Source organism: Bombina bombina, chromosome 1, assembly GCF_027579735.1.
Source record: "Bombina bombina isolate aBomBom1 chromosome 1, aBomBom1.pri, whole genome shotgun sequence".
Classification (NCBI taxonomy): domain Eukaryota; kingdom Metazoa; phylum Chordata; class Amphibia; order Anura; family Bombinatoridae; genus Bombina; species Bombina bombina.
Genome location: NC_069499.1, coordinates 1461481336 through 1461493492, shown reverse-complemented (window position 1 = coordinate 1461493492; position 12157 = coordinate 1461481336). Strand labels below are relative to the sequence as shown.

General features: G+C 35.5%; 1 protein-coding gene across 1 annotated transcript; it reads left to right on the top strand.

Annotated features, from left to right (window-relative positions):
- Positions 1–2374: 2374 nt before the first annotated feature.
- On the top strand, positions 2375–11760 carry CBX8 (chromobox 8). The gene is made up of 5 exons (XM_053696295.1): positions 2375–2589; positions 7327–7370; positions 7478–7543; positions 7635–7701; positions 10669–11760. The coding sequence occupies exons 1-5, from the start codon at positions 2521–2523 to the stop codon at positions 11509–11511; spliced, it is 1089 nt and encodes a 362-aa protein (XP_053552270.1). The 5' UTR covers positions 2375–2520; the 3' UTR covers positions 11512–11760.
- The last annotated feature ends 397 nt before the right edge of the window (positions 11761–12157 follow it).

The window sequence follows — 12157 nt, the reverse complement described above, 5'->3', positions numbered from 1 at the left end:
CACCATACTGAGTTATATATGCTGACACATGTACACACAGATACACACAATATACTGAGTTATATATATTTACACATGTACACACAATATACTGAGTTATATATATATTTACACATGTACACACAATATGCTGAGTTATATATGCTGACACATGTACGCACAGATACACACAATATACTGAGTTATATATATTTACACATGTACACACAGATACACACAATATACTGAGATATATATTTACACATGTACACACAGATACACAAAATATATAATACTAGGTTATATATAATGACATGTACACAGATACACACAATATACTGAGTTATATATATTTACACATGTACACACAGATACACACAATATACTGAGATATATATTTACACATGTACACACAGATACACAAAATATATAATACTAGGTTATATATAATGACATGTACACAGATACACGCAATATACTGAGTTATATATGCTGACACATGTACACACAGATACACACAATATACTGAGTTATATATATGTACACATGTACACACAGAATATATAATACTAGTTAATATATAATGACATGTACACAGATACACACAATATACTGAGTTATATATGCTAACACATGTACACACAGATACACACAATATACTGAGTTATATATGCTAACACATGTACACACAGATACACACAATATACTGAGTTATATATATTTACACATGTACACACAGATACACAGAATATATAATACTAGTTTATATATAATGACATGTACACAGATACACACAATATACTGAGTTATATATATTTACACATGTACACACAGATACACACAATATACTGAGTTATATATATTTACACATGTACACACAAATACACACAATATATAATACTAGGTTATATATAATGACGTACACAGATTCACACAATATACTGAGTTATATATCCTGACACATGTACACACAGATACACACAATATATTGGCACACATGTACAACTACATGCATGCAAAATATTGGCACATGTTGACACATTTACACTCAGTTTACTTAGATATATAATACACTGTCGCATCTGTCGCATGCGTACACTATGTACAAAAAGATACACACAATTTACCGACATATATATGTATATACACACACACACATATACATACATACACTGTCACATGTGTACAATATACTGACGCATGTACACACAGATACACACAATATATTGACACATATGTACGGTAACATGCATACAATATATTGACACATGTGCACACATATACACAATATACTGGCACACATCACTTGCGCATAATATACTTGTACAAGTGCTGTCATACACGGAACTTACTGACTCATATGTTCTCTCAAATGCAACATAGTGACACCCGTGTATTTGTATGACAAATACTATGTACTGACGCATTGGTACTGTCACCTACACAAAATATCAGCACACGTGAGCTGCCGCAAAGCATAATACGGTACTGACATCAACTATCATCAAACACAGCCAGGTAGATAATAGCCTAGTTATACTGATAAATGGTATTAGCAAAAAAGTATAAATTATAAAAATATATTCTTTAAAGATGGTTGTTATTGCTCTAGTTAAATATAAATTGAATGTGAACCGCTTCATTATGCACTAACAAACACACAATCTACTGATACAAATGAAGTCTTTCATACAATGCATTCTGACACATGTATTCTTCATACATGCACACACTGGCAGTCTGGCACTTTCCATCACATGAAGCAAACACTGTACACGCCACCAAGTGAAATAATTTTACGAATATCTTTAACAGACACACAAACATTTCCGTTGCTGCATTATATGGATGCACATCTTGACACACAAACTTGCACAAGCCATGGCACAAATTAACTCAGTCCTAAATATCTACAAGTAGTTTTTATCAGTATACTGTAGATGCATCTTTATTTTTACATTCAAAATAGTAACAATATCCGACAAATATAAATGTATGCACTAATCTAATACACAATCAGAAAAGGAAGTAATTAATTATGTGAAATAATGTGTATTTACTACCCGCAAATGCACAGTGCCAAACGTACACTATAAATCCACATTAGTACACTAGATATAATATAACAATTATATCACGTGAAACCACAACTATACAAGGACCCAAAAGCATGTATTGTCAGGTTAATTCTGTGCACGTGTATTCACTCCCCAGCGTAGACCATCAGGTATTGTTAGCTGTCAGTGTCACCAACAAATATTTACATACAAGCTCCCCTCTGCTGACGTCAAAGAAAGCTGTCAGTCATGCTGGCCACGCCCCTATCGTGCTATTGGCAGGCAACTCACGTCCTAGAGGACAGCAGCGGGAGTGGCACGAATCTGTAAGAAGAGCAGCAACAGAGAGTGAGGGCGTTATCGTTCAGCAGCCAATCAGAGGGTAGCAGAATCTTCCATCTTTCCACATTAGCAACGCCGCTAGCAACAAGTGGTGACGTCACGGGGAGCGCGCTGCGCGGCCCCGCAGTCGGTGCTGCTGAGCATGGAGCTGTCTGCGGTCGGGGAGCGGGTGTTCGCGGCAGAAGCTCTGCTAAAGAGACGCATACGCAAGGTGGGTTGTGGCTATGAATTTGGGATTTCCATGTAAGGCCTGAATCCGCGGGCTGTCCTGACTGGTGAAGCCGACACAGGCAGGGGGCGCTGGGGAGCCTTAACGGTGAAACCCCTCCCCCTCCATTATCCAAGGGACAGCCTGGTACCGGGATAATTCCCCCTCACTCACTCCCTATATATATATATATATATATATATCTATATATATATATATATATATCAGCTGGGGGGCTTGCACTGGTGTAACCCCCTCAATGCTGGGGGCCTTGTACTGGGTTATTCCCCTTAATAGTTATTTATAAGCATCATACGCTAGGCCTGGTACTGACAAAACCCATTCTGTGTGTGTGTGTATGTATGTATGTATGTGCGTGTATACTGATCAATCCCTTTTGCTTCGTCCAGATATCATCACCTGAATCTGACAGTAGGAGAATTCACTTTATCTACACACTGACAGCTGACTGGAACTGGGAGGGCACTCAATATTGACACACAACCATATGTACCTTATGTAGGGAAAATGCCTCACTATGCACCCAGACATGCATATCTGCTTGGGTGAATCCCTCACTATTTATACATTATGTTAAATGGGCCTGGTAGGGGTATTATGTTATATATCCAAACTGTAAGATCTGCTCAGCACTGGAAGAATTCCTCTGTCTATATGCACAACTTATGCAGCTGTACTTGCTAGTATGAAAAGTAACCCCTCTATACACAGAAGCTATTAGATGAACATGGTACTTTTTCTTCATACATATCATCATTAAATAAACCGTAACAGCTGAACCTGCTAACAGTTCAGCCTTACATATAGAGCTGTGATGGAGAAACCTTTTCGAGCCTGAGTACCCAAACTGCAACACAAAAGCAACTTATTTATCTAAAAGTGCCAACACTGCAATTAAACCTGAATACTGTAAGAAAAACACTAAATACAACTGTCTGAGCTAATTTACTACTTTTATCTCAAAAGAAAAACATAATAAAGGGGTTTCAATGTTACATTTTTTATTGAAAAAACTTGACTATCAACTCTAATGAATAAATAAAAAGCAAATAATTTAATTATAGTAAAAAATAAGGTGTCTATTTTATCATAATTGTATGTATTGCTTAAAAGCTGTTATAGTAGCACCTTAGTCAAACGTTCCAACACTTTCATATGTAACAATATTCCTCCATTAACAGCTTAAAAGGACAGTAAAGTCAAAATTAAACTTGATTTGATAGAGTGCCATTTTAAACAACTTTCCAATGTACTTCTATTATACATTTTGCTTAGTTCTCTTCATATCCTTGTTAAAAAGTAAACCTAGATGAGCTCAGGAGCATGCAGGTGTCTATAGCCATCTGGCAGCAGTGTTTGCAACATTGTTCATAACAGCATTATACAATTTAGCAAATACTGCTGCTATAGACACCTTATGCTTCAACAAAGAATACTGAGAGAATAAAGCAAATTTGATAATGAAAGTAATTGGAAAGTTGTTTAAAATTGCTCTATCTGTATCGTGAATGTTTAATTTTGACTTTACAGTCCCTTTAATAATCCAATTATAGTCATCAATAACCCAAACTAGACCAATTTTAAATCAATTATCAGAAGTAAATGTCTCCAATGCTAAACACTTGACTGTCAGACAGCTACAGTGGGTCATGCTAATATAGGTAGGGAATACCAGTCCCAAAAACTTATATATAATAGCAGCTGACAGAAGGGAGTGGGAGAATAGTAAAATAATTATATGAGAATCTCATTAATATGATTCAGTGTTGATAAAAGGGATTCCTACAAACAATAATGCATGTAAACAACCAATAAATAATGCTCAGAGTCTCGGTGATCAATTCAGGTTAATTAATACTTTATGTAGATGGCAAACACAATACATATAATGCAGACATTACATCTACATGCTTTTATGTTAAAGGACCAGTCAACACATTAGATTTGCATAATCAACAAATGCAAGATAACAAGACAATGCAATAGCACTTAGTCTGAACTTCAAATGAGTAGTAGATTTTTTTATAACAAATTTCAAAGTTATGTATATTTCCACTCCCCTTGTACCATGTGATAGCAATCAGCCAATCACAAATGCATATACGTATAGTCTGTGAATTCTTGCACATGCTCAGTAGGATCTGGTGACTCAAAAAGTGTAAATATAAAAGTGTGCAAAATTTTTTTTAATGGAAGTAAATTGGAAAGTTGTTTAAAATTACATGCTGTATCTGAATCATGAAAATTTAATTTAACCTGAGTGCCCCTTTAATAGTACTATAAAAAAAAAAAAAGACAGCTTACTTTCTAATTTCCTGCTCATTACAAAGTGCTTTAAGTTTGCAGCAGTACCCTCGATGTGGTGAAATTATGGCTCGCGTGCCAAGAGAGAGGCCTCTGCTTCCCAGCTGTTGCACACGTGCCATAGTTTTGCCATCGCTGATATAGAGTATACATATCAGTATCAGTAGATCTTTCAGTGTGTGAATCCTTTCCCCTCACACAGCATCAACATCATCACGAGATGTATCTTGTAATTTGCAAAACACTGTCAATATGTACACACAATCAGATGAGGCTGGTACTGAGTTAATCCCCTTTTTTTTTAAATACATATCATTAGCATTGGCATCAGATGGACCGGCTACTGGCATTATATATTTTTTCCCCATCAGCTGCACTTGGGAGTTTGTAAACATATCTCCTGCTACACACATTATCAGTTGAGACTTGTATCAGGAAAATCCCTCTTAACTATATACATAGCAGCACTCTTTCAGTAGACACACACATCTTCAGATTGACTTGTACTTGGAGTATTTTTACTCTGTATATAAATTCCACTTTCCTGTATACACAGAGATCAGATTTAGGAAAATATACCCCATTTCCAATTAATGGATTAGTGCTTTGATAGCAAGAATTAAACTTTTCACCATATCTTAACTTGTGAGTGAGGCAAGGGTCTATTTTTTTTTTTTAACCTTCATAAAAATTAGGAAATTCCTCTGCAACTATTTATCTTTTATTGTTATTGTGGTAGACTGTGAACATGAACAATTAGTCCTGCACTTGGCAACTGAGGGACTTTTTCTACTGTTAGGACTGGGATTAGGAGCTAAACTGTTGCACCATAGTAACATAAGAACTCTCATACAGCCCAAAAAAAACTCAAATAGAAAAATTAGGTGTGATTTAATACTATGAGCATAAGAGGCACATGCCTCCACTCTAGATAATAGAGATATGAGTATTGGCTTCACACCAAGGGTGTATAAGTATCAGAGTTTGTGATATCTTGGTCACAAGTAACTGGTAATTTTGAAGAAGAGTATGCAAATCTAAATAACTTTCCAATTTATTTCTATTATCTAATTTGGTTTGTTTTCTTTGTATCCTTTGTTGAAAAGAATACCTAGGTAGGCTTAGAAGCTGCTACTTGATGGCTATACAAAGAAAAAAGGTTTTCAGCTTGCTCCTAGTAATGTATTACTGCTCCTTCAAAAAAGGATAACTAATAGAACATTTGAAAGTTGTTCAAAATTGTATGTTCTATCTTAATCATTTAAGAAAAAATTTGGGTTTCATGTCGCTTTAAATGGATACTGAACCCACATTTTTTTTTTCATGATTCAGATAGAGCATGTCATTTTAAGCAACTTTCTGATTTACTCCTATTATCAATTTTTTTGTTCTCTTGGTATCTTTATTTGAAAAAGCAGGAATGTAAGCTTACAAGCCGGCCCATCTTTGGTTCATCACCTGTGTAGTGCTTGCTAATTGGTGGTTAAATATAGCCACCAATCAGCAAGCGCTACCCAAGGTGCTGAACCAGAAATTGGCCGGCTCATAAACTTACATTCCTGTGTTTTCAAATAAAGATACCAACAGAACAAAGAAAAATTGATAATAGGAGTACATTAGAAAGTTGCTTAAAGGGACACTGAACCCAAAATTTTTCTTTTGCGATTCAGATAGAGCATGACATTTTCAGCAACTTTCTAATTTACTCCTATTATCAAATTTTCTTCATTCTCTTGGTATCTTTATTTGAAATGCAAAAATGTAAGTTTAGATGCCGGCCCATTTTTGGTGAACAACCTTGGTTGTCCTTGATTGGTGGATAAATGCATCCACCAATTAAAGTGCTGTCCAGAGTTCTCAAACCAAAAACTAGCTTAGATGCCGTTTTTTCAAATAAAGATACCAAGAGAATGAAGACAATTTGATAATAAGAGTAAATTAGAAAGTTGCTTAAAATTTTATGTTCTATCTGAATCACAAAAGAAAAAAAAAATTGGGTTCAGTGTCCCTATAAAATTGCATGCTCTATCTGAATTGTTAAAGAAAAAAATTGGGTTCAGTATCCATTTTAATATGGCGAAAATGACCAAGTAGTAAAGTTTGTCCCTGGGAGAAACTGAACAATTACATTGAAATAATTGAGTTAAAGGCATGAGTTTGGTTCTGTGACAAAGGTAGTTCTGTCACTTTTTTATCATTTAAGGGGCATTATTGAAGCCATACACATATCCAATACACTTAGCATTTCCTACCTATACTCTTGTATAGTTCTAAACCTCATTCTTGTTTATGCTGTTTCCATTATGTTTTATTTGCATCCAACGTATATGTATAAGGACATAATAGATATATAATATTTTTATAATATTTGGTAGCTTTTCTAGATGACATTTGATGTCTGTCTATATTTTGCAGGGACGCATGGAGTATCTGGTGAAGTGGAAGGGCTGGTCCCAGAAGTAAGTTGTGTTTATGCAACATCTTATTTGCAATTTATGAATAATAATAGTCATATCTTGCTCAACCATAGTAGTCTAGTGCTGACATACTGTTATTTTGCTTGCAGGTACAGTACCTGGGAGCCAGAAGAGAATATTCTGGATGCAAGGCTAGTGGCAGCATTTGAGGACAGGTACAGTTCTTCTTCCCTGCAAATTTGGCCTTCATATTCCTGTGATCATTATTACTGATTTATAATTCTGGTTTAATTATATTTTTTACAGAGAGCGAGAGAGGGAACTTTATGGACCTAAAAAACGTGGTCCCAAACCTAAAACTTTCCTTTTAAAGGTAAGAGACTCTATTGATTGATTATCCTAAGAAAAGAGTAGTAGCATTCTGGAAAGGGTCTTTTTTTTTTTTTTTTTTTCAAGCTTTGCATATTAGATATAACAGCAATAAAGCGCAACATTGCAAACTATCTACATAAAAGAAAAAATGTGTTAAAATTATTTTTATTTTATCACCTTTACTTTCACCAGTTAGGGGTATATATAAATGAGCTCACTCTCAGTGGTAGATATAAAATAGCTTTGGCACTGATCAAGCAATCAGGGTGAAGATATTGTAGGATAAGTCTGGTGGATGAGTTCCAGACTCTCTTGCGAAGTGGTGGAAACACCCCCCCAAAACAAAACAAAAAAACAAACCCCAAAACCCAACATTATTCACGCAGTTATGGGAAAGGAATGCAAAATAAAATTTAAAAATGAAAGTATACTGTATTTTTTTTTTTTTTTTATTGCTCTGCATAATTAAACATTTTGGGCTAGATTACACGTGGAGCGCTAATTTATTGCACGTCCGTAAATGGGCAAATTCGCCCATTACAAGTGGCTGGTTATTGCTTTTGCAAGCTTGCAGTAGTAATTACCGCTCAAAAGATTAACCAGAGCTCAGCCCTCCGGTTAATTTTCAAAATAACAACCCCCAAAAAAATAATATAATTATATATTTTTTTAGTAAAAATAAATAAATGTAGTTTTGTTTTTTTTAATTAAGAAAAAAAATGGTGTGTATTATTATTATTATTATTATTATTATAATGTATGTGTGTGTATATATATATATATATATAATATATATATATATATTATTATTATTATTATTATTATTATTATTATTATATTTTTTTTTTTTTTTTTTTTTTTTTTTTTTTTTAAGGGACGCTCAATCAAAATTAATCTTTCATTATTAAGATAGAGCATGCTATTTTAAACAACTTTCCAAATTACTTCATTTAACAAAATGTGCACAGTCTTTTTATATTTAAACATTTTGAGTCTCCAGCTCCTACTGAGCATGTGCAAGAAATAAGTGTGTATGCATTTTTGAATGGCTGATGGCTGTCACATGGTACGGGTATGCATTTGTGATTGGCTGATGGCTGTCACATGGTAAAGGGGGAGTTGAAAAAGACATAACTTTTAAAATTGTCAGGAAAAAAAATCTACTACTCATTTGAAGTTCAGACTAAGTGCTATTGCATTGTCTTGTTATCTTGCATTTGTTGATTATGCAAATCTACTGTGTTGACTGGTCCTTTAATAAAAAAACACAGCAGAAAGCAGTTATGAGGGGTTAAAGTTGGGGGGTACGAGGTGTTAGAATAAAAAATGGCACTGACAAGTGCATATACTAGCAGTTTATGGAAACTGTGTGTTCCCTGTAAAATATGCTTATATACATATACAGTGTGTGTGTGTATATATGTGTATATATATATATATATATATATATATATTATATAAAAACAAATCAAAAGAAGGCGCTCATAGTGTAGTACAGTCTTTTTAAAAGGACAAGGGTGGTAAATGTGTATTGAAATTAACTCACATTTCTTGAAGCACTTTCAAGTGCTGTAATCGCAGGCCAGATATTCAAAAGTAGTCTGGCTAACTCGCCTCCTGTGTCAGGAACCAGATAATAGGTCTCGTCCTCCTCGGCTAGCTGGTACGACTGGATCCAAAGGAATGGTGTAATGCCAGCTAATATAACCGCATCATTACCCAGACCAAAAAGTGTACAAAAATGTTTGATAAAAATTGTGTTTATTTTATCAAAACACATAGACAGCGACGTGTTTCACAGTGGACACACTGTTTCATCAGGCTCTAGTGTGTCCACTGTGAAACGCGTCGCTGTCTATGTGTTTTAATACAATAAACACAATTTTTATCCAACATTTTTGTACACTTTTTAGTCTGGGTAATGATGCGGTTATATTAACTGGCATTACACCATTCCTTTGGATCCAGTCGTACCAGCTAGCCGAGGAGGACGAGACCTATTATCTGGTTCCTGACACAGGAGGTGAGTTAGCCAGACTACTTTTGAATATCTGGCCTGCGATTACAGCACTTGAAAGTCCTTCAAGAAATGTGAGTGAATTTCAATACACATTTACCACACTTGTCCTTTTAAAGACTGTACTACGCTATGGGTGCCTTCTTTTGATTTGTTTGATTATGTTATAGTGTTCACAGTAATATTTTAAAGCATTAATACACTCTCTTGCTAGGTGCACCTATAATCTTTCCTTACTGAAAGTATTTGTTTTATAATTATATACATATATATTTACAATCTTCTAAGACAAAGCAGAGAAGAAAGGGCGCCTCCTAGTGTAGCCAGTATATCACAAATGAGGAGTATAGAACAATATACATACTCACAATGTAGAAAGGCAGAGATAATGCCTAAGAAAACGGTCTGGGAACTTCACAGTGTCCCAGCAAACTGTGCACTATACTGTGGCTGCTCCTCCCAAATCGGAGTGAAGATCTGTAGAAGTAGAGATATAGAAAACAAGGGGTCGCCCTCTTGTTTTCTATATATTTACAATCTTCTGCCTATCGTTGGTAATTTACCCCCTTTGCTGTGGTAGTTCTCATGGCATGAGAACGAGGCTCCCATTGGAGCCTATGAAAGCGGCAAAGCCTTGCACCTAACTTGTAATACCAGCGCACATTTGCGTGCGTTGGTATTACTAAGTGGAGCGCAAATATCGCTTTTGCGGAATCAATATTTTGCACTCCACTTATAATCTAGCCCATATTATAAACATACATTTTAAGTTTAATGTACCTATTATTATGTTTTATAAATGGAATTAAGCAATCTATGTAGAAAACTAGGTTGACTTTACAATGGGATTATAAGTGTAGTGCTTTACAGTTTGACATTCCACTGCTCATTCAGGTTGATTACTTTGTATCTGGTAACTCAAGGGGTTTTCATTTTATTTTACTCCCTCAGGCACAAGCCAAAGCCAATGCAAAGACTTATGAGTTCAGAAGTGAATCCTCACGGGGTGTGAGAGTGCCATACCCAGGGCGTCCTCCACAGGAACTGCCATCTAGATCAAGGGAAGGTTTGAGGAGCATTCCCACCTCTTCACAGGGGAGTAGTACTTCTAGAGGCGACCTCTTCAGGGAAAGTTTTGGAAGGGAGGAAGTCGGCGAAGACCCATATCCCCTTAAATTAAAAAAGAGAAAGAGGTGTAAACATGGAAATGACCTACACAAAATTGACCATCTGTCTATGAGGGCATCTCCTACCACAGCACCAGCACAACTAGAGCAGGCAGGTTGCTCTGCAAGGGTGGAAGACGTTGGACCAGGAAAGTACCACTCTACTCATAGTGTCATCCAGTTAGCTAGGCGACAGGACACAGAATTGGGCTCCCCCAGCCAGATGGCATCTGGCTATTTCTATCGGGAGCGTGGATTGACACAAACTGTACAGGAAACATCAGAGCAGCCTAGCACAGACACTCACCAACAAAGGACAAAACACAAAGCAGACTTCATGTCCGCCAAGTGTCAAGAGACTGGGGTCCATAGAAATAGGCACAGCTCTGGACACCAGGAACAATTGTCCGACTTTTATAGAGGAGCACTGAGTACCCATGGTGGAAAACCATCCCTGATTGCCAGAATACCTGTCTCTAGGATCCTTGGGGAACCAGAAGAGGAACCATGGAGACCTCCAGTGGACAACTTTGAGAAAGTTGTAGTGACAGATGTGACCTCAAATTTTTTGACGGTGACAATAAAGGAGAGTAATACAGACCAAGGATTTTTTAAGGAAAAAAGATGAGTTTTTTTTTTTATAAATATATATACATACAATATGTATGTATGTATGTGTGTGTGTGTGTATATATGTGTGTGTATATACAAATATATGCACACCTTATACCCAGTATTTCTCTGGACAGTATGGTAAGAAATGTCACCATTGTTTGTTTTATTCTCTTGTTGATATACTGACCTAAAATGTTTGTATTAGCTGTAAATATGTTATTTAAATAATATAATGATACAGAAGTCTATAATTCACCCTTCATTTTCAAAGCTTTTTCTCCTATTTATAATCCACAGATTATCTGACTATATTGTGTTATATATATATATATATATATATATATATATATATATATATATATATATATATATATATATATAATCTATCACGCCTATTTTCCTGGGGGGAAATCTTAAATACATTGTAAGTGTATTTGTAGCAGTTGCTTGTACAGTCATATCTTTTAAGATCTTTTGATTTAGACACACACACCCCGCCTGTGTTTGTGAAAGGTGCGTAGCAACAATGGTGTATTGCAATTTACACTGACATCAAATGTTGTTAATGTCCTTAATCCCTAGAAATTATTGGTTACCTTGGCTGCAGGTGTTTTTATTTCTCATCTTACTCACACAAATTAATTATATAAAATATATAT

Bases quoted from the DNA above. Each gene is read 5' to 3' on its own strand.
- CBX8 (XM_053696295.1), top strand. From the start codon at position 2,521: ATGGAGCTGTCTGCGGTCGGGGAGCGGGTGTTCGCGGCAGAAGCTCTG. The intron at 7,371-7,477 runs GTAAGTTGTGTT...TTTTGCTTGCAG, and splicing joins TGGAAGGGCTGGTCCCAGAA to GTACAGTACCTGGGAGCCAG. The intron at 7,544-7,634 runs GTACAGTTCTTC...TATTTTTTACAG, and splicing joins GTGGCAGCATTTGAGGACAG to AGAGCGAGAGAGGGAACTTT.